Here is a 22910-nt window from a genome sequence, read left to right as displayed (position 1 = left end):
GTCACAGGGAACTTAATGAGGAAATGCCCCTCCCCCGCAAGGCTAGCAACATCAGGGAGTTGTTAGCACCCGAGGCCTGAAGAGGCCAGGGGAGTGAGCAGGTAGCAGGATGCGGGGAGCTGAGCTGCAGGAGGGAGGTGCTGGACAGGAGGAGGAGGAGGAGGGCTTTGGTAGATGAGCAGCTGCTGTCAAATTACGGCCCAGGAGGGAAGCAGGGGAGTCAACAGCCCGACCTCTCCTCCTGCCCTCCTACTGACCCAGTCCAAGAGGGAGCCCCATGGACCCTAGTGGATTCACTGTGAAAGCTCGTCTCCCTCAAAGGCTCTCCTCCTGGCTGGGAATGGCCCAGGCAAGAGCCTTGAACAACATTTACAGAGTCTTCCTCAGGGGGTGTCTCTGTCAGTCCCACTGGGTCAGGGGACATGGGAAGGGAAGTCAGAGAGCGAGACCTCATCTCCAAAGAAGAGGGCCAAACTGAACAGAAAGATCGCACCATACACACAGTCTTCAGAACCACGGCGGGGCCTCCAGGAGAGAAGGCTGAATGACAGCAGCTGCCTCTGAGCTGTGAGGTGTGGAGCAGAAGGGACAAAGCCTGGCCTTTCAGTACTAGTGGACTTTAAAACCACAGGCATGTATTTTCAAGTAAAATAAAAATAAAGATCAACGTAACAAAGAAAGGAGGCTGCGCTTCGCCTAGGTAGTGACTCATCAGCGGTGGGATTTGTGACCCCTGAGTTTGGGACACATTCTGGGGAGAGGAGCTTTGCAAGTGTCCTGCAATACTACGGAGTCACCTGTCCATTAAGGGTGGCCCTCGGCAAACTACCTGTGCGAGCCAGGTGGGCGATCTCCCTGCCTCCAGCCCCCGCGGCGCGTTTCCTCGCAGAGATCTTTCTTCCGTGCGTGGTAAGGGGGTGGTAGCTGAGGAGATGCCCAGCGCGGACGGGAGTGACTGGATCCTAACCCAGCAGGGCTGGGGGAGGCCGCACTGAATGCAGGGCTTACACTGCTGGCTGCCAGGAGGCGGATCCTGGCAGCCCAGCTCCCCTCTGGGGCTCCCTTGTTGGCTGAGCTTTTCTGCGGCAAAGTCCCCTGATTTTAAGACTACAGGTAGTATCAGGTCAGGGACCTGGACACAGGAAGCTGACCCATCAAGTAGGCAGTCACCCCTCAGCTGAGCTGGTGCGTCTAAGATAAGCATGTGATAAGCAAGTTGGGACATTTTTATAAGGTCTTCAAAAGCCTCAATACTCTTCGGCCCAGGTGTGGTTTGGTAAAACGTGTGGCTTCAATCGAGGGGCTGTGCTTTAAAGCTCCCCTGGGCCTGTATTTGATGATCTATGAGCGAGGGTACTTTTAGTTTAAACAGTATGCTAAGAGCCTGGTGGGCAAAGGCAACTACTCCCGCTCTCCTCCCTGAGCCTCAGCAGGCTTGCTTACCGGGGTGCCTATCTTTTCCCAGCCAGCACGGGCTCTGGGAAAGTCTGGCCTTGCACCAGGAGGCACTGTGCACCGTCAGCTGGATCCGCCCTACTCCCCAGGGGGTGACAATGCACGATGCCGGTGCCCCTCACCACCTGCTCCAAGGACCTCACATGCACTGTGGCCGGAGGAAGGCTGGCCCTCGGCTCCCCCTGCAGCTGTGTTTTCTAGTTCACTTATGGTTTAACTCCTATGGTTGACACCACTCGTTTTTAATCCTCATAATTGATATCCTTTCTAAAAATAGACTTGTGCAACTTAAGAATAAAGACAGTTTATTGGCTATGACATTTTTTCTTTACTGTTACTCACGATCACCTTTCTGAACACCAGTGGTGATCCCGCAGTGTTTAGTGGCCTAGCAGGAGGGGCTGGGGACCTGGAATGCGAAGATGCAGGTGCACGTCTTGCTTCCACCTTGATGCTGGGGACCCTGGGGGCATCACTGTACTCTCCCGCATGCCAGTTTTCCTCCTGCGCCTTCCTGGGGTTGATGTGAGGGGGAGGAGGCCGTGTGTGCAGGACAGGGGCCCCACGAGGGCAGAGACGTTAGCTGTTTTGTCCATCAGTGAATCCTTATCAGCTGGAATCATGCCCGGCTCATCGGAGACATTCCGTGAAACTTTGGTGCTCAGTGACTCGGCACAAGTGTCCTTTAGGACAGTGAGTCAGCGCACAGGTGCTTGTGGCCAAGCAGATCACTGGCAAACGCGGCAAATCTGTATGAATATGTGACGACTCCAGGACACACACCGGGAGCTGGGGTCACAGAGAACTACGAAGTCCCTTTCATCAGCTTATTTTGTTGATTTGGATTTTCTTCTAAAAATGGCGTTTGATCCCCGCCCCTCATCTTTAATATAAATCCTGGTAAGTTTGGGTTATGGGGCATAAAGTTAACAGAAGTTTTAAACCAAATATGCCTACAAAGTTCCCACAGACTATTTCATGGCTATCCTGCTGCGGGCAAAGGCAGGAGCATCCGTGAGAGTACACGGCAGCGCCGCTTGAACTGAAGAGCGTCAAAGCGGAGCTCACCACCAGCGGCTGTGTCCTCCCACTGCCGCAGCCACTGCTGTGCCGACGCTGGCCCGCCTATGTGTCACGTTGGGAACGTTCCTTAACCTCTTTGTGCCTAGGTTTCTTCTCCTCTAATGGAGGGTCACTGAGCATTTTGATCTGTCAGACTGTCCCTGTCGCAAAGATGAACGGGACAGGTGCCATTTGCAGGGAGCTCCCCATCTAGCTGGTACAAAATACAGAGAGCCTCAAGCCACATAACCTAAAAAGCCCTCCAAACGCTTAACATGCTACAAATTTCCCAGTTTTAACTTAAACAATTTTAAAACTCTTTTAGAAAAAAAATGCATTTTTTGGATATTGGAATTTAATGAATCAAATAACATTCTGAACATACTGAGGGAACTAGTCAAAGGAACGCACGGGAGACATGAAATTCTCTTTGCCTAACCGAGCTTGCTTAGTAGATGCGTATTTGTACCTTTCCACCCTTGTTCAATGGGGACACATTTAGAGTCCCTGAGCTGTGTCCCTGGTCCCAGCACCGCAAATAAACAGAACTAAGCTGATGCATTCCAGCACCGCCCGGAGGTGGCTGCTAGGGGCCTGGCGGGGCCCAAAGTGGATCCCAGCGCGGTTCTCTTCAGTGTTAGATCTCAAGGCTCAGACGGCACGATGCCAGTCCTAGGAAACCTAAAACTACCAGCCCGGTGTAACACCTTCCTGGCTCTCCTTTGGGAGGTGGCGGGCGGTTGATTCATTCAGCTCTCTTGACCACTGTATTTAGTCCGCAACTGCTTACGGCTTGTCCTAACAGCTAGAGCATTAAAAACCAGGCCTGGGGAGGGGAGAAAGACATATAAATAGGCACGTACGCTGGCGGAGCCATAAGAGGGGAGGCCAGCAGCCAGAGCCGAGGAAGGCTTTCGCTGGCCCAGTGGAGGGATGAATGAGGTACCCAGAAAGACACCTGAATCAGCATTTTCTTAGTAACACAATGGAGTACAACTTCCCTAAGTAACCCCTACCTCCTTCAAACTTGCACTCAACATTTCCAGTCTCTCTTTTATCAAACCTTGAATGAGTCAAGACAGTTTTGGTATATCCTTAAGGTGAAACACTAGCCAGTCTTTCCAAACACTTTTGAAGAAGTTTTGATATGTTCACCATATAATGGTACGTGATAACAGCAAGTGATAAGTGAAATGACTCCAATTAAGTACAAACATATGCGCATTTAAAAAGCTGGATGGGTTCATACCAAAACGCCAGTAGTGGCTGCCCTGGGAGGTGAGGTCACTGGTCATCTTTACTTTCTCCTTCATACTACACTGTATTTTCCCAATCTGCCAGGCATTCAGTAATTTTTAATAATCTGAGCCTCCACCACATCTCAGGCTCTGTGCTAGACTGTGGAGTCAAGGCCCTGGGGGCCCTCAGGGAGGCTGACCTTAGGGAAACACCAGGCACAGCTGTGCAGGGACTGCAACAGAGGTGCAGCCAGAGGGAGGGCCAGGAGGGGCTTGACGCAGTGAGGAAGGGAGCCCTGAGGAGCGCACCCCAAGGAAAGTAGGAAAGAATTGTTCAGCACGTAGAGAACATGGGAATCGCATTTCAGAAAGAGGGAACAGCATCTGCAGATAGGAAGGTGTCCTATAGAAAAATGATCTGAACAATTAACAATAGTCAGCATAGATGACAAATAAGCCTCTGGGGAAAAGTGCTTATTCTCAGAAATAATCAAGGAAACACAAAGTCAAGTCAAGTCACTGTGAGATGCTGTTTTGCCCATCAAATTAGCAAAGAAGAAAACTGACTTACAGCAGGCGAGGGAGCAGCAGGAATCACTCACTCTGGTGGGGAGGGTGGAGCCAGGCCGCATTCTAGAAGGCAATGTGGTAAGTAGTAAGCAGTCAGTTGTAACACTCCTCCCCACTGGCCTGGGGACTCCTAATTCTACAGAAGTGAACTCCATAGAGCTGGATTTGAGATGTGGACAGAGATCCACGCACTCAGGTGGTCACAGCGATTCTATCCATTTACTGACTCATGTCTTTTTTTTGGGATGGGTTCACAGGTGTTCAATGCATCACTTTGCTACATCACTGACATATGTGGACACACAGACTTCTGTATGCATCACATATTACGTAATCAGTGATTTAAAGCCTGGGTTAAATGTACATGTTACATTTCTGCAGCTCTGGCATTTCCAGAGCATTTCATCTTCATGGTCTCATTGGATCCTCATGACTTTCCTGCAAGTTGGGCAGGGTAAGCATTATTCTGGGAAAAGAGGGGCATGTCACTCAGCTTGCAGCCTCCTCCCCTGCCCCTTCCTCAGAGAACCTGATCCATCCTTAGGCCCTGGAAGGTCATCTGTGATATGAAAATTAGAACCAATGTCATACATCCACCAGCAGGGAAGAGTGACATCCACTTTAGAATGAGGGACTAACACGTAGCCCTAAGGTATCAGAGTTTTGGGTTTTTTTTCTTTTTTTTGCTGAGGAAGATTAGCCTTGAGCTAATAGCTGTTGCCAATCTTCTTTTTTAGCTTGAGGAAGATTCGCCCTGAGCTAAGATTGTTGCCAATCTTCCTCTATTTTGTATGTGGGTTGCTCCCACAGCATGGCTGCCAACGAGTGGTGTAGGTCTGTACCTGGGAACCAAACCCAGGCCTCCAAAGCAGAGCGCGCTGAACTTAACCACTAGGCCACAGGGCCAGCCCCTTGGTAATTTTTTTAACAGCATGGATTAATGTTGAATTTGCCCCAAAATGGGTAATTTTTTTCTCACTTCTGCACAGCCCCCTAGTATATGACCCAGCGAGCCAGCACACACTCAGCTGTAGTTATATAACTGATGTACTGAGAGGGCCTCTGGAAAGTGGAATCTGATTTAAGAAGAACTAAAAATCAAGACCGTAAACCAGAAGAAAAAATTGATAAACTTGACTTTTTCTTCTTTTCCGAGTGTTGAATAAAGTACAGCTCTGTTGCAAAACGATATCTAACACTCAGTTTGATAAGCATGCACTGATTGAACACTTACTGTGTGCCAGGCTCTGCGCTGTGTAGGTGGGGAGGGGAGCACAGATGAGCCACAGTCTCTATCCTTGAGCTGCTACCCAACGTGCCGTGTGAGTCTGCCCAATTTCCTGACCTCTCGTCTCCACCCTGGCTGACTCCACTAACCTGTCTGCCCCACGAGTCCTGAGGCATTACTGAATAACCCCACTTCCTGGGTGGAAAAGAATTCGCATTCCTCTTTGACGACAGCATTCTCAGTATCCTTCCATTCAACCGCATACATACCTCAGGTAGGTGTGTGTGTATCTGGTCATTTCCTCCTTGTTGGTTGCCATTTTCATAAGAGTCATGACCTCAAACAGTTAAAATACTACTTACACTTAAGAATCTACATGTCTATGTATTTCTAGAAACCTCCCCATCTTCTAGTCTCTTCCCACCCTCATGTACTTTAGTGCTAAGGAATATAAGCATTAAACGGGATCTGTTCATCACAGACTAACTCCTGATTGCCACAATTACCTGGACAAACCCTGATGGGCAGTTGGATCCTCTTCAGGAAGAAACAACGATGGAAAAGGATTAAGGTAAACTGGAATCGAATCTTCCCCAAAGACCTATTGATAGAAAAAAAGTGCTCAGCTTACTGTATGAGTAACAACAGCGTGACTATTCACAATTCTGGCCACCATTTACCCAGGGCTTTACTGTGTGCTGGGCGCTGTGCTAAGCTCCTGGAAAACATCTGCTTTAGACCTCACAACCGCTCTGAGAGGGCAGTTAACTGTGACCTCCATTTTACAGATGGCTAAATCGGCTTCAGAAAGAAGTAAACAGGGCTAGGAGTGCAGCTCTGGGTCTGACTCCTACCCCCTAAACGCCATAAAAACTCTACTTCTAAAAAAGAAGTTGCAATTCCTGTATTTCTTCTATCTACACACACTCCTACATCCACACGCGCATGTTTATATGTGTGCAGATACACGATGGTTCAATTTGCAAGAATACAAGTGTTGTAATAAACAGCCTCACATTTCCAAAGTTAGGAGGGGCAGGAATTCATTTTGTTGGAAGTCCCTGCTTTTATCTGAGCAGCTGCTACAAACTTAAAAAACAGGAACCCTGTTTGCGTTTTCCCGATGCCCATCAGGTCTTAAGGCCTTTTCCCTGCCTTGTCCTGGATAGTTCAGAAGGGACAGGCGGGCACTCAGACGGTCGCCATGGCAACTGCCAGGCTGACCCAGCCCCCAGCCCAGTGGTGGGTAGACAAGGGGCGCAGGCGGACCTGCAGGAGGGATTCGGAGACACCTCCATGCCCCTGGGCACCGTATCTCGGAGAAGAAGGCGCCCTCACCGCCCCTCTGCGCACGCGAACCGCGCCCAGCCAGGGACCCGGAGTTGTGCAGTCATTCCTTTTTTGGGGGGCTAGGGGAAGAGGTAGTGGAGAGAGGTGAGTTTTTCTCATTTATATTTAAGAAAGGCAAGAAGAGAATTTCTCACTGGGGAGATGGAGCTCGGAGGAACGGTGGGCCCTCACTCTCTCCAACCACCGAGGCCCTGCAGCCTCGGCCCTCCCTGCTCTGCGAAACACTGCGTCTGCGCGAGGTCCCTGCTGGGGGATGATGGGAAATCGCTCCCGGGGGGTGATGGGAAGCTCCTCCTGGTGGGTGACGGGAAGACCTCTGTGGTGGATGATGGATAGTGTGTCCTGGAGGATGATGGGAAACCCCTCCCGGTGGATGATGGGAAGGGCTGGCTGGGTGGGGGTCATAGGGCGACCCCGGCCCCATGGATTATGGGAAGTCCCTGCTGGTGGATTCTGGGAAGTGTCTTCCTGACAAGACTAAGGGGTAGAAGAGGATTTCCTCCCTTTTTCTGGTGAAGAGGAGCTAAGCCAGCGTTTTGAGGGCCTTCGGAGTTTGAAAATGCTGCTTCTGTAATCACCAAGCACTTCCGGGTCACCTAGGGGGTAGGGGCCAGGGAGTCTGGGGCTGCCAGTATCAGCTTGGCCCGATGAAGTCTTCCTGGGACTCCCCAGGTCTCTCACAGGGCGAGAGTGGATGAGGCACTCTGTCTTGTAAATTTTAGGGTACAATAGTGCAACAGCTAGGCACCCAGCTGCTAATGATGTGATCTGGGACAGGGTTTGCTGAAGCCGCTTTTTTGGTCTTTTCAGTCTAAGGCTCTTCGGGCCAGTGGTTCTCTGCTTGGTAGATGGTTTAAGGTCAGTCTCAGAAGACCACAGTTATTCCTTTAAATTAGAGATATGGGAGGTAGTGGAGTATATTGATCAACAACAATAGCTCTTGAGTCGGATGGCTTGGTTTGAATTCCGCTGGCTGTAGGATCTGGACCAATGGCTTCACCTCTCTGTGGCTGCCTTTCCTGAGCTGTACCATGGGAAAATGATGGCTGGAATTTAATAAGATCATTCATGTAAAACCCTTAAAATACTGCCAACGCAGAGTCAGGATTTAGCAAACCTTCGTTACCGTCATTGTTAGAGCAGATGTGGAGGTTGAGTTTCCGTCGTTTATGTTTATATGCAAAGAGCTAATGTTCGCTTGCATATGCTTGTTTGCCATCCCAGACTTCTAACATTTAAACTGTTTTTGACATTTTATTATAGAAAGACACGCTCAGTTGTAGTAAATCTGACAACTGCTAAGTATAAAAAATAATGATCATCTATTATTCCAATTCCCTTACTTTCCCCACAACAAAAACTGTTAAATTTTGGTGTTTATAATCTTTTCATCTTTGCATCTAGAAACAATACAATTGTAGTGTCTTGTGTGTTAATTTGCTTGCAAATTGTTCCTTTTTCCAGTAAGTGATGTGTTTGGGCCTGTGATGAGATTTGGTTAAGGCTGGTTAAGATTGCAACCTGCTATTATGTCATTATTTCTGAGAGAGAGGTCTACAGGGTATGTATGCTCCTGAAGATCTGTGGATTATTTACCTCAAGGCTGCCGGCAAGATCAAACTCTGGTTTATCAGTCCTCCCTCCCCCTGCCCCTCCAGCAACAACAAACAACACCCCTTGGTGTGGGTGTGAGGGGCACTTTCTATTAATGATATGTGATATTTCTGTAATATCTTCATTGTTAACATTATGAAGCTATCATAATAAATAACAATACACTAATAAAGTAGCATCCTTGATCCCCATGGCCGCCCTTCGAGACTGAAAGGGTTTCTTCTCCCTAGTTTAGAGAATAGGAACCTGAGGCTCAGAGGGCAGGGGAGTTGCCTGAGGTCACCAAGCTAATAAGCCATGGGAACCCCTAATTAGAACTTGGGCATTCTGACTTTGGATGAGTAACGTTTCCACTGAACAATGATGACTTTAAGACCTGTTTTGCCTCCATTTAGATCAAGTTTTGTGGATACTTAGATATTAGATTTGAAGAAATAAAATGATTGATATTATTTCTGTTGAAGGTATTAAATCTCAAAAGAAACTAAGAGCACCGTACCATATTTAGATTTAAGATGAAACACAGTTATTTCTATAATTTGCAAAAACACACTAGAAATTGGTTATACAAATGTACAATGGCCAAACCATATATGAAAATAGAACTCTGACCCACAGCCTGCAGCAACCAGCCCAGGAAGCCAACCCATTATGCCGAGTAGCCATCCCAGGAAGCCAGCCGGCTGTAAGTCAGACTTGTAGGAAGTTGGTGTGCTATCTCTACCAACTGATTCAGGAACAAACAATAACCCCTGTAACAGTTGACCCCAAAGGGCCAGGACTTGATTAAAGACAGAGTTTTCCTAATTTTTGTCCCTACTTCCAACTTAGGGCCAACCAGAGAAAGCTGAATTTGCTCTTACCCAATCACATAGGATGCCGGGCTTCTCGTTAGCCCACCTACAACACTCCCAGGCCAATAGCCCCCAATCAGGAGTGAGAAAGCTTTATTGTGGGGGAAAGGTATGCCCTGATTGGAGGCTGTTGGCCAGAGCTTACTGGGGCAGTAGGAAGGCCTGAATCTGGGGTGATGACAGAGGAAATGGGAAGGAGATCAGGAGGGGCCCGGGGCAGGCGAAGTGTCAGGTGACTGGAGGGAAGCCAGGAGGAGGGGCCCATTAGCGAGCGGGAATGAGTGCGGATGTTCATGTGTGTGTGTGCGCACATGTGACTGGGTGGGAGTGTGTGAGGGAGCAGATCTCCGTATGGGACCCCAGAGGGGGCTGGACTCACGTTTGGGGTTGAGGAGGGATGTCAAACCCTGACGGGCATCGGTGTGGACACGCATCTGCTAAGAGGTCAGAGCTGACTGTTTGAGTCAGGAGGAGATGTTTACAAACGCGAGAAAAGATCTCAGCGGACACGTCTCGGTGTCTGCCAAAACCGAAGGGTCGGAAGAGCCCCAGAAGGGTGAGGAGGAGCAGACAGGGCTTCCGGAAAAACCCGAAAAGCTGAGGGGCGGGGTCGGAAGGGGTAGTGCCCAGCACCGGGCAGGGTTGAAACTCTAAGAGCTGGCCCGACACGCCTCCTGCGCCCCTCCTCTTTAGGGCCCTGTTCCAAAGGTGGCTTCTCGTTGCAGCATCACCCGGCAGCCAACTAAAGGGATTCCAGGGACCAGCCACGTGGCGTCCAGGTTAGAGAGCTGGTGGGTACTTCTCCGCCCCAGGCCCCGTCCCCTCCCTCTTCTCAGGCGGCGATTGGTCGAGACGCCCCTTCCCGTTGCTATGACAATATCTTCTGGCTGCCATTGGCTCCACTCCGCGCCCTCTGCCCCGCCCCTTCCCGCTCCAGGCCACACCCACTCTTTTTTCCCCAGCGGCGATTGGCCGATCCGTCCCGTTGCCATAACAGCATCCCGTGGCTGCCAGACTCCTCTCCGCCCCTTCCCTCCCCTCAGCCGGCGCCGGGAGGGAGGCGGGCCTGGCCTCGTCTCCATGGTGACGGCGGACGCGGCAGTACGGGTGGCTGGTACCTACCGACTGGAGAGGGGCCTGCGGCGGCGGGGATCGAGACTGGGGCAAGGCCATGTCAGACCTGGGCTCGGAGGAGTTGGAGGAGGAGGGAGAGAATGATATTGGGGTGAGAGCTTCGGGTGAGGGAGGGACTTCTGCGGTGCGCGGTGGCGAGCGGACCCCCGCAGCCGGGTTCCGAGAGTGGGGAGGCCTGGAGGCCAGCCACAGTGCCCTCCGGCAGACCGGCCAGGGATTAGGATCAAGCCGGCCACGGCGGGCGCTGCCTCCTGGAAGTTGGTGCTGAAAAGTGAAACCTTGTGACGTCAGCTTGCCACATCCCTTCTCTCTCTCCTCCCACTCCATCCCGCCTCCCATTAAAGGCAAAGATTTCTAAGTCAAGGCTTTGGAAGCGCCCTCTTCCCTGCTGTTACCCTCCATCCAGTCAGTTTTCTTGGATGGCCGGGTAGGAAAGCTCCTTCCTGGCAGCCTTCAAGAAATGCTGAGGAGGTCTCAGGCTCAGCGAAATCTTCCTGAAGATATTAGCATATAGACCCACAACCCATATGTGCTTTCTTCACCCTTGTCGGAACTGACGTAGGTCGTAAGAGATGCACATCCAGTGATGTGAGCTGGGCTCTGTGTGGGCATATTTGTACTGCCCAGAGATTAGCCTCTCTAAGCCAGAGGGTAACCATTTTCTGGCTGACAGGTTGGGAGCCTCAACTGCTGTGTGTGTGCAGGGTACAGAGTTGAGATGGTTTCAGAATTAACTGAAAAATTAGTACCTGTGCTGTGATAGATGCTGTCAGTGCCTGCTCAGAACTTTTTGCTAACTCTGCACACCCAGCTCCCAGCTTCTGCCTGATTTGCTGTTCAAGACTAGCACCTCCACACACTGGAGTCACCTGGCTGGTAGGGAGAGCCAGAAGTGCGTGGGATCCATGTGCCCCTCGACAGCCAGAAGCTAGTGCTAAAAAGCAGGACAAATTGGAGCGGTTTATGCTCCAGGGTCCCCTGTGGATGAGGCTGAGTCTGGGATATCACCTGACATCAGCCATACTTGGCAGCCTCTTCTTTCATATCTGTTTCTCCACACCCTTTACTGGTTTCTCTGGGGAGCACTTTTTGTTTTTTTAAAAAATCACTTGCTCAGAATCTGCTTCTGAGGGAACCCAAACTGCCAAACCCACTCAGTAAGCTTTCTAGTTTATCTCCTCCAATGGCCCTACTGATTTGCAACTTTTCAGTGCCCATAATTTTCAGCTTCAAATCACAGTTGAGATCACTTTAAAGGACTGCCCTCCTGCTCAGCCACCCCAGCGGCTCAGGGTTGGGCGTACTGGAAGGCTCTTTGGGGCAGGAGGAGGGGCCTCTGGTACATTTTGATTTAGACTAACCCTGAAACAAATCTGTAAGGTCACAGACTTTTACCTTATATCCTGGTCAAGAATTTCTGAACCAAGCAGTGCTAGGAAATGACAAGAACTGCACAAATGTTTGTTTCTGAAGTCCTCAACTTTCCGTGTCTGAACCTGTCTTGTAATAATTCTCTATGGATCCAAATCCATCCATCGTTGCTCTGTGCCTTGGCCGTTATTTATGATGTGCACTCTACACTCAGGTACGAGGCGCTTGAGGAATGCTTATTTTATGAAGGATAGGGAAAAATAGGTAAATTTCAAGCTTGTGTTACATCTTTTATTGATTTACTTTGAAGATAGATACAAAATTATTTCCACATGGGCTATGAGGTTTGAACCTTCAGTCTTTTAATAAGGAGTGTAAAACTAAGATAAACTAAGTTGAGTTAGGAGATTCTTGTGACAGTGGAGCCCCATTTACTCCCCAGCTTCCTCCTGCCCTCTCCCTCCCATCCTTTCCCTTCCCGGAAGGCCAAAGCTGTCTTCAGGCCTCAGGCTCCCCAGGCCTCGTTTGAAGGAAGAGCTACTTTTCTTAGGGCATTTGCATTTAAGTCCTGGATTACTGGAGGGAGCAAATGGGGAGATATTTTTGTGCCTCAGGACCTGTTCCGCCTGCATACGCTGTTTCAAACATGTTCTGCTAAAGAACACAATTTGGAGTACTTTATGTTTTTCACAAATTGGCTGATTTTGTTTATAGCGTAAAGGGTTATCGTAATAAATTGCAAGCTCAGATGTTGGAGGGGAAGAGGGTGGCTCCCGCTGTGGACAGGTACTAGCCTCAAGGCCTTGATCCACGCTCCTGTCTTCCAGGCTGGTTACCTATCTGTAGACGGGGCCAAGAATTGGGAGAATTCAATGGAATACTGTTTACACAGTGCTTAACACGTGCTTAGCGCTTACTAAGTTGGAGCTCTAATAATTCTGATTTCTTTTGCCCAGGAATATGAAGGGAGTCGGAATGAGGCAGGTGAGCGGCACGGCCATGGGAAAGCGAGACTGCCCAACGGGGACACGTATGAAGGGAACTATGAGCACGGTAAAAGGCACGGCCAGGTCAGAGCCGCTGACTTGAAGGAGTGGTTTTCCCTATTTAATACTCTATTAGCAAGTACAAGATTCAGGAATGATACAGATTATATAATCGATGTGTTTCAGGGGATCTACAAATTTAAAAATGGTGCTCGCTACATCGGAGAATATGCCAAAAATAAAAAGCATGGTCATGGCACATTTATATATCCAGATGGATCAAGATATGAAGGTAAAATGTTCTCACGAAGCGGAGTTGTGTGGCAGAGGGCTTTTGGGATTGAACTTGTCTGTGTATGCTGAGATATACGAGAAAGCGTAAAGTTCTCCAGGTTAGTCAGTCATTCAACAAACAAAAATTGTGTTCCTATGTTCACAGGGTTGGCCCAGAAACCAGAAAGCCTTGTAATCAGTGAATTGATCCAGGGTGGGAAACATGACTGTTCCCGTGACCAGCACTTTCTCTCCTGTGAGCCCGTGTACTGCGGAGCTAACACTAGGGAGGCAGCTGGCGAGCACAGACCTCGCGCAGTTGGTTGGCCCCATGACTTTCGACGCTTGTTAGCTTCATCTCCTTGGACTTATTTCTGTTTCTGACAACCCCCCTTCTGATGAGCACACTGTTTCTTTAGACCTGATGGTTCCTTCTCTGAGGGCTTCTGGTCTCGGAGGCATTCTGTCTCATTAGGCTGGTGTTCCTATCTCTGCCATGTTCCTTACAGGCCAATCTTATGTCTCGGGAAGATCCTTGTTCCCTTATTTCCAAGAACCACACTGCTGCCCCACACACCATTGTCACCTGGTGTGACTACAGTGTTAGTCTAATCTTGATGAGGTGTGAAGGTGTGTCTGAACCTGGGAAGAGAGGCAAGGAGGGAGTGGGTTGTGAGCCTTCAGACCCTGTGCAAAATTCTATGTTCTAGGGAGTCACCTATTTTGATTAGATTGCCAAAAAGATCTGTGATCCCAACCCTGGGACTGTGGTGACAATAGGTGTGACCTTGTTCGGGCACCTCCCTGCTCCTTGCCTCAGCTTTCCCATCTGCAGTGTGAGGATTAAATGAATGAATACACATGAAACACTCAGAACCATGCCTGACCAATGGTAAGCACTCAGTAAGTGTCAGCTGGGCGACGATGCAGTTTGTGATCGCATTGCTTCTTAGTAAGGAGGATGCATCCTCAGAGTGCAAGCTGGAACTCCCTGTCTTGTTGCCACATAAAACCAGAACCAAGGGCTATTCTAGAAGGCTTCTGTGGGATCTGAGACCAAGGTGAAGAGTGTTAATGCTTTCCTGTTAGAGATGGAATTTCTTTTTTGTAAGATTGGTCCTGAGCTAACACCTGTTGCCAATCTTCTTTTTTTCTTCTTCTTCTTCTTTTCCCCAAAGTCCCCCTAGTATGTAGCTACATATTCTAATTGTAGGTCCTTCTGGCTGTGCTCTGTGGGATGCTGCCTCAGCATGGCTTGATGAGCAGTGCTAGGTCCGAGCCCAGGAGCTGAACCGGCGAAACCCTGGGCGGTGGAAGTGGAGTGTGTGAACTTAACCACTCGGCCACGGGGCCGGCCCTGAGAGAGATGGAATTTCTGTTGTTTATTTCATCGATCTTAGAAGGCTTGCTCCAGAAAAAACACCATCTGCTTTTTAAATCAACCTTAAATAATTTAATTTAGGGCTTGATTTAATTCCTCCCAAATCCTTATGAAAGTAATCTCATTGTTGTCATTTTTTATTTCAGTGAAGGTGTTAATACAAGTCGAACAACACACATATATATTTATATAAAAAGATACTCAGAATAAGGAATTGAAGGAATGTTTAATACAAAGGTTAGCTAACGTCTAAAACTTCTCTGGAAATGTTGGAAATTTTTGTTCCTCCGTGTGGTTTCGCATCTTAAAGGGCGCAGGTGCGGTCACTCCTCAGAGGTCTCTCCTCTGAGGTCAGAAGCGGCAATATCAATTTTAGCTCAGTAAGTGTACAATCTTCCAGCCATCAAGTCCGAGTTCACACGTGGCTGAGTTCCTCGCAGCTGTGCATTGGCCGACTGCCATCGTGAGGGGCACTGAGTGGTTTCAGGCAGGGCGGTGTGCTCAGCCTCGGCCTGAAGTCTCCCAGACGCTGAGCCAGGCCAGTCAGGGAGCCCAGGACCAGGCCGAGGCCGCAGTGCTTGGACAGGCGAGGAGCTGGGAGGCGTTCCTGGCTCGGTGGCTACTTGGCCAACGGCAGGGAAACAAGGGTGCTTAGGGGAGTGAAGGAGGAGGTCGGAGGGGTGAGTGGGTGCCAGATTTTGGAGAGGACCCGCCTCTGTAGAGCTCAAAGTTTGGGGGTGGAGGGCCAAGGAGTACTCTGAGGCTGGAGAGGAAGGAAGCGTCCCCATCCAATGCTGGTCCTGTTGCCTGCCAAATAGAACTAGGAAAAACAAAGATGTTTAATAACAAAATTGTGGAGAAATAAAATGATTTGACGACTTGAAGCTAACTTTCCTAGAAGCTCTCAGGGGGCAGGAGCTGGAAGAAGAATGAGCTCTGGGCTATTAGGGTGCTTGTGGAGAAGAGAGCATGTCGTTGGAATAGACAAACCTGGATCTTTGTATCAGTCCTGCTGTGTGACCTTGGGCAACGTGCATGGTCTCTCTGGTTTTTGGGTCCTGCATCTGAAAAAATGTGTTTCACTTATTACGCATCCCAAACGAAGTGCAAAGAGTCTAGCTGATATCTGGCACAGAGCGGCTCCTCGCAAATGCTAGCTCCCCTCTCTTCGGTGTCTTGCTGACTCAGCAGGTTGGGGGCCCGCATAGGGAGCCAGTGACTAAAGTGCATTTTAGATGTGGGGAGAGAAGCTTTTTGTGAAGGCTTTTTATTTCAAATGGTCTTTAATCCCCAGATCGCCAGACCTGGAAGCCATGGGGATGAGGGCAGGGGTGGATGCCTACAAAGAGGTTTATAACGGATACAGTGCTCTCCCTGAGGGAAACCCAACCCCAAACCACCAACCAACCAGCCAACTCGAAGGGTTTCTCCTGAAAAGAAATGTGGTTGAAAAAAACTTGAGTTGACAAGATCAAGAATGATGAGAAAGTATAGGATTAGGGGTAGAAAGACTTAAAAAGTTAAGTGGAAATTTAAAGCAACAGCAATCAAGTTTCTCAATGGCATTCATCTCAAAAAAGAAAACCTGACTCATGCCTGTGGAAGACCTGCTCCAGGAGGCGTCTGTTTGCTTAGCTGCCCTCCTCGGTTCTGCACGGTCTACTGTGGTCGGACGATAATCTGGTGGGCAGGGTCTCTTAACAAGTTGTTTGTTAAGTAAACTTGGACTTTTAAAAAAGTTTGCTCACTCATCTTCGCTGGCTTGAAATTTAGAGTCTTTTGCAATTTAATTTTTCTCTTACATTTTTTAAAGTTTTCTGCAAAATACCCAATATGTTTTTCTTGTCACACCACCCTGGAGACAAGAGAAGAGGATGCAATATTTCCGTCATGGTCTTCTGCTGGGAAGAAACCAAAGGGTGCAAGGGTTTCAGCAGAGGTCTCTTTGGCCCCCAGCTGGGCAGGAGTCAGCTCACGATAGCTCACAAAAGCCAGCTGGGCACTTCTTTTTCCCAACTCCACGCATAGCTTGAAATTGGCCACGGTGGAAATGTTGATACCACAGAAACTGGCAAATGCTACAGGTCAGGGCTGCTGCTTCTTTGCTGTTGTTTTAACTGATACGTTACCAGGACACCACTGCCCCTTGAGATTCAGGCAAGTTGGGCTGGCCCGGTGGCGCAGCGGTTAAGTTTGCACGTTCTGCTTCTCTGCGGCCCGGGGTTCGCCAGTTCGGATCCCAGCTGCGGACATGGCACCGCTTGGCAAAAGCCATGCTGTGGTAGGCATCCCACGTATAAAGTGGAGGAAGATGGGCGTGGATGTTAGCTCAAGGCCAGGCTTCCTCAGCAAAAAGAGGAGGACTGGCAGTAGTTAGCTCAGGGCCAATCTTCCTCAAGGGAAAAAAAAAAGATTCAGGCAAGTCCTCCAAGACTTCTGCATACTCTGCATGTCCTCATGGCTACTTTAGGTTCAAGCCCCTGCTTTGAAGGAATTATCTCAGTTTGGGGATTCTCTGTCTCTCTTGCTCATGTCATCCCTGTCACACATCACACCATGGAAGCCAGTCCTCTTTCTTTCTTTTGAGGAAGAATAGCCCTGAGCTAACATCCACTGCCAATCCTCCTCTTTTTGCTGAGGAAGCCTGGCCCTGTGCTAACATCCGTGCCCATCTTCCTTCACTTTACACGTGGGGCGCCTGCCACAGCATGGCTTCACAAGTGGTGCATAGGTCTGTACCCGGGATCCAGGCCGGTGAACCCTGGCCCGCCGAAACAGAACGTGTGAACTTAACCGCTGCGCCACCAGGCCAACCCCACAGTCCTCTTTCTTAGTTGCTACCAACTGCTACCTCTTTCTTTTTGTGCATCTTCAGTACACCTGCCCTTTTCTAAATGGCTATCCACTCTCTGAAAGCATGCAGTGCAGCTCTTTCTGTTGCCTTACGCTGAGCTCTGCTGATGTGCGTGCGTCTGCCTCCCGCCGCGAGATGAGGGCAAGCTCCTCCAGGACGGCTCCGTTATCTGTACAGCTGCTTGTCTGTCTCTGCAAGTGCTCAGGACCTTGTAGGATTGAGGGAGGAAATATGTAGAAGTTCCCTTTTGTAGATAGACTTCGGGGTTTGTTCATGTAAACACATATTTCTGGGATAATGAGCCTATTCTTAGCATGCTGTGTATTCTTCATCTTCATGCTGCACTGGATCTGTTTTTTGTATAAACCAGAAGCTTATACAAGTTTGGGATCCCTCTTTTAAAAAAGAACATAATGTTGGTATAAAAGTGAATTTTTATTTGTAGTGAGAAATCAAAATAAATGAAAAATTTAAAAATACCACAAGCATCACAAAATCTGAGGAAATAACGTGAATTTTACAACTTCGTCTCTTACGCACCTCCCACATGCCTTTTCCCTATCTTCGTTAGCTAATAATGGAACATCTCTCTATTTGACAACAATTTTGTAACATCGTTTTCTATAGAGAAAACAGAGAATTCCATCTTTTCTCTTTGATCAACAAAGTGATCAAAATTCATTTTTTAAATTATTCATAGTCTAGGAAAGTGTCATTCAGCATAACTTGTTATTGGCAATGCCATGTTCATTTTTAGGGTAGTTGTCCACTTCAGAAACCTCTGCTAAGTGTCTTTCAAATGTGAGGTGTAAGATCTGAAGACATTCTGAGTTTCCTGGAGCAGGAGTTAATCTTCAAGAATTGACGACATTCACCAGCTTGTTAGCTGTCATCCTTATGGCAGAGGTGTGTTGTGAACATGGTGGAATCTTTGCTGGTTTCAGTATTTCCTATCGAGTCCACAGGAAATCAGCAGGAAAATGCCCGGAGGTGAGATGGCAGGGACATTGACGTGAGGAGGCCGGGGGTTGGCAAAGGCGCAGCGTCCACTCACATGGGCGTAGTGCACAGGTGTGTCATATGTAGTCGCCCTGGAGACTAGGCTGGAAAGGTTGGAGCCAGGTGGCCAGGTGGGAAATGGAGGGAAATGCTGGCAAGTGGCTGGGATAGGCCATCCAGTCTTGACATTGTTGCTGGATCACTAAACACTTGCAAGGCAAACGGAGGGTGGTGGTGGGACCACCGGCACTGGGGCAGACACCCTGTTCTGAATCCTCTCCTGCGCCGCCCACCAACTGTGAAACCTGCTGTCGGCACATGCAGGCGACTGTGGCCCACGTACATACACCTGCCAAGATCTGTCCCCAGCGAACCCTCGACTCAGCCAGCTCCCCAAATGCTCCGCTACTCCACGCCCTCTGCCTGAGAGGCGCGGGAGGGAGGGAAGTCAGAGTTGAAAGAGGCAGTGGTGAAGGGCATCACCGCCTGCCTCTCACCCGGGTCTGCTTTCGTGTCGTCCTTCCAGGGGAGTGGGCAGATGACCAGAGGCACGGCCACGGCGTGTACTACTACGTCAATAACGACACCTACACTGGAGAGTGGTTCGCTCATCAAAGGTGCGGGTTCTCTCTTCATTCCTACAGCTGGATTCCTGTAACAAGAACATGACAATATCTTATTGAGAAACAGCCTCAGAGCAAAGCCCATTAACCAACCCTGCCAGGCCGTTCAAACCCTCCACGGCTTTACGGCGAGCAGCCGGATGATGCGTTCCTGGGCAGGGGCAGTCTCGAGGGGGGAGAACACGTGGGTCCTTCACCCAGGAGCCCCAGGGTGTGGAGGGCACAGAAGAACCTCCTGGATGCCGGAGCCACAGCTCCCAGGAGTGCTGCCTCTTCCCCGCGTGAACCAACTGATAGACAGGAAGGTCATCCACTAGGCAGTGCCCGTCCCAGGCTGCGCGCACGGAGCAGGAGCATCCTTTGATCGGGCACAGATATAGAAGCCAAACGGCTTGTGAGCCTGTGTCACCCTAGGCTGCTCTCAATTTAAATATCTGTCTTATAAGCCTGGAAGCTTTTCACCACGTGGAAGATGGATTGTGTTCCTTGTCTTATCCAGGCACGGGCAAGGCACCTATTTCTACGCGGAGACGGGCAGTAAGTATGTCGGCACCTGGGTAAACGGACAGCAGGAGGGTGCGGCTGAGCTCGTTCACCTGAACCACAGGTACCAGGGCAAGTTCTTGAACAAAAATGTAAGTCAAAGGGAAGCAACATTTGCCAATGAAATACCCTCCTCCCCCAGCCTATGTAACCGTGTGAGCCAAAAAACTAAGTAAAAACTTAGGGAAACTCTCCCACCACCTCCTCACTGCCCCCGGACCCCTGAATATGGGAAATGAGGCAGCTGTGCCTCTCTGAGCCTCTCTGATAGCCACAGAAGGCATAGTGAGGAGGGGGGCTTGGCCTGTTTCTCTGCATCTCAGTAAAATCTCCCCTCTTCCAGCACTGATGTGCCATATATTATAACACGTGGGGGAGGGGGTGCATCTTGACCTCTTGTATGTTCTCCCTCTCACGGTAAATCTGATATGAAATGTTTGTTTGCCTGGAATGACTGAATATTTCCTGCAGTTGAGCATGTGGGCGTTTGGGGTTTCTTTCTGCTGGAGCTGCAAGGCTGGAGCCCCTGGGGTGGGGAACGGCGGGTGGTGGTGGGTGCATGGAGACCCACGAGCTGCTTCCTGGTGCTGCAGCCAGCCCACCAGCTCCAGGTTGTGGTGGGGTTGGAGGGCTGCGCAGAGCCCCAGGTCTTGGGTCTGCAGGTTTCCAGTTCTCGGTGCCGGCGATAAGTCATTTCTGTTTGGAGGACTCTGTGGCTTGGCTTGCCCTTTTTGTCCGAGCTCTAGAGGGATGCAGACAAACCCTGGACAATTCTGACCTGACCACCCTGACGTTTGTTTTAGCTTTGATCAGGGGTTGAGCAGAAACTTCCCCCGAAGAAGGAGTTTGCTGAGCAAATTAAAGGCGTTAGAAGTTGCCACAGGGAACATTGAACTGATTTAATGAAATCGTCTCAGACTCTCTTAAAGCTCGGTTTTCATTTACATATAATTCACACCCTAATTACAGAGTCTACTTTTAGTCTTCATTAAAACAGCACATTCTCCTCAAGTCTATACATCGTGTATTCAATTCCCATGGGGTATTTTTTGATCTCGGGAGGTGGGCGGAGGGAAAGAGAATTTGACGAAAGTTAACTGGGAAGAATCAGTGAATGCAGAGAGCTAGACTAGTCTGAAAGAGAAGAGCGAAAGTGGATGCTTCACTCTGCTGGCTAGTGAGAACCTTAAACTTATACAAGTAATCGTGAGTACATTCTACCTGCGAACACTCAGACACGAGTCCTCTCGCCTGCCTCACGCTCCAGCCCTCCCCTCCCCTTGCTTCTTCTCCCTGCAGGAGTGTCCTTCCATGCCACTGTCTGTGCATCACATGCACTTATACAACAACACACACTTGTACAACTTACATAGAATTATAGGCTGAGGGTTTTAGTGTCATAAATGGGATCACATGACATCAGAATACACAAATATACACAAAGGAACATTATCTTTTTTCACACTTGAGAGTATTTATATAGGTTAGATACTGGAATTGCTGAATCCACAAGTATTGAGATATATATATATATATATATATGTAAATTTTTTTTGTAAGGAAGATTTGCCCTGAACTAACATCTGTTGCCAATCCTCCCCCACCTTTTTTTTTGTGTGTGAGGAAGATTAGCCCCGAGCTAACGTCTGTGCCAATCTTCCTCTACTTTGTATGTGGGTTGCTGCCACAACATGGCTGATGAGTGGTGTAGGTCTGCAACCGGGATCCGAACCTGTGAACTCGGGCCGCCAAAGTGAAGCGTGAGGAACTTTAACCGCTCAGCCACAGGGCTGGCCCCAGTATTGCTATTTTAAATCATGATGGATACTGCCAATTGTCCTACAAAACTGTGCCTGTTCATACTGTCACCCACAGAATATGAGAGTCTCTATCCCATTTTCTCATCCAACACTGGATATTATCAGTTTTCAATATTTTTTGCAAATCTGATGGGCAAAAAATGTTCTCTCATTGTTTTCATGAGCATCTCCCTGATTCGTAGTGAGGTTCAGCATCTTTGCACACTCTTGTTATTGGTTTGACTTTCTTCCTCAGAGAATTGCTGTTCCCATCCTTGCTGACAAGTTATTGGAACATGCTGTAAAGCTTCGATCGTTACAGCAGTGTGATAGCGGGATGGAGATATACGGGTCAGCGAAGCAGGTTAGAAAGTCAGAGGCAGATCCCAGGTGCAAAATAATTTAGCACTTGAAGGGGGGGGTCCTCTCAAATCAGCGGAGAATGATGGGGAGAGGCCAAGAAACGGGGCTGGGCCAGCATGGTAACCATTTGGGAGGAAAATAAAATCAGAATTTGTCCTCCAACGTGTAGAGGAAGAGACTTTCTAGAAGAAATGGAGATTTAAAGGTAAACTAGAAAATCACAGATAGAAAGGTGAATGTTTACCAACTTTGCAACAAGGAAAGAGAACCTTTTAAACCGACACATAAAGTGGAAAAACAATAGATTTAGTGTGATAAAAATAGTCCCTTAAAGTTTAGAAAATGCTATAAAGAAAATTTAAGTGATAAATGACCAACCAATGGGGTTAGGATATTTGCAGCATTTAATATATAAAACACCTGTGTCAATCAGCATGCTTTAAATGGTCAAAATCTTGACAAAAATTCAACCTTACTATCAACTTTAGCGAGGCGACTTAAAATGATGAGGTGGTTTTTTACGTATTTATAAAAGTATAAAAATAGAACAAAATGTTTTAATGCCCAGAAAACACAAGGTTTTAAGGATAAGGGGGCTTTTCAGTGCTGTTGTGGTAGTGAAAATTATTAGAGCTTTCTTCTGGTCAAAAAATATATATATATGTAAATACTTTTATCCAGAAATTCTACTTCCGAAAACTTACCCTAAGAAAAATATCAAGAGTGTACATAAAGATGTAACTCAGAATATGTTTCCTATAGTAGTCTTTGTCAAAGAAAAATGTCTGAACACCAAATGTCAACAACATTTGACAAATGGGTAGAACAGATTATAATTCATAGATGAAATGAAACACCAGGTTGACAGCTGGTGCTGTGGCAGAATATTTGTGAACGTGGGAAGTTGTTCACAGCATACTTCTAAATAAAAGCAGAGTACGAGTCAGTATGTACAATTATAATCAGATTTTTATAAAGAAAAATCTATGTGCTAGAAACAAGGTTACAGAGTCAAAATATTAGTTCCACCTCTGGTTAGTTTGACTGTGGCTATCAACTGAATGAAAGTTTTGTAATAAATACATTGCTTTTATAAGGAGATAAAGTGTAGTTGAAGTTTCTAAAAACAAACGGAACAGGACCTCTACTTTGCAATTCCATCAGCCATTAGTTCATAAAAGCATTCTTTAATCTACGTGGGACTTTGCCCAAT

The 22910-nt window shown here is 48.3% G+C and overlaps 2 protein-coding genes across 2 annotated transcripts in view; one reads left to right on the top strand and one right to left on the bottom strand.

Moving 5' to 3' along the window:
* The window catches only part of SLC37A1 (solute carrier family 37 member 1), a 79611-nt gene extending 69649 nt beyond the window's left edge, over positions 1 to 9962 (bottom strand). The window contains exons 1-3 of the mRNA XM_014839252.3: positions 9751 to 9962; positions 6060 to 6154; positions 4327 to 4388 (exon numbers count right to left, since the gene is read on the bottom strand). The gene's annotated coding sequence lies outside the window, so the exon portion shown is untranslated. The remainder of the gene's footprint in view (positions 1 to 4326; positions 4389 to 6059; positions 6155 to 9750) is intronic.
* A 459-nt stretch (positions 9963 to 10421) lies between these two features.
* Positions 10422 to 22910, top strand: part of RSPH1 (radial spoke head component 1) — a 26237-nt gene continuing 13748 nt past the window's right edge. The window contains exons 1-5 of the mRNA XM_014839258.3: positions 10422 to 10596; positions 12833 to 12946; positions 13049 to 13154; positions 18896 to 18986; positions 19492 to 19627. Of these exons, the coding sequence (XP_014694744.1) occupies positions 10543 to 10596; positions 12833 to 12946; positions 13049 to 13154; positions 18896 to 18986; positions 19492 to 19627 (501 nt within the window). The 5' untranslated portion in view covers positions 10422 to 10542. The remainder of the gene's footprint in view (positions 10597 to 12832; positions 12947 to 13048; positions 13155 to 18895; positions 18987 to 19491; positions 19628 to 22910) is intronic.

This window comes from Equus asinus, chromosome 18 (assembly GCF_041296235.1).
Source record: "Equus asinus isolate D_3611 breed Donkey chromosome 18, EquAss-T2T_v2, whole genome shotgun sequence".
Taxonomy (NCBI): Eukaryota; Metazoa; Chordata; class Mammalia; order Perissodactyla; family Equidae; genus Equus; species Equus asinus.
Note: the sequence above shows the minus strand (reverse complement) of the source record. Positions and strands in the feature narration are given on the sequence as shown.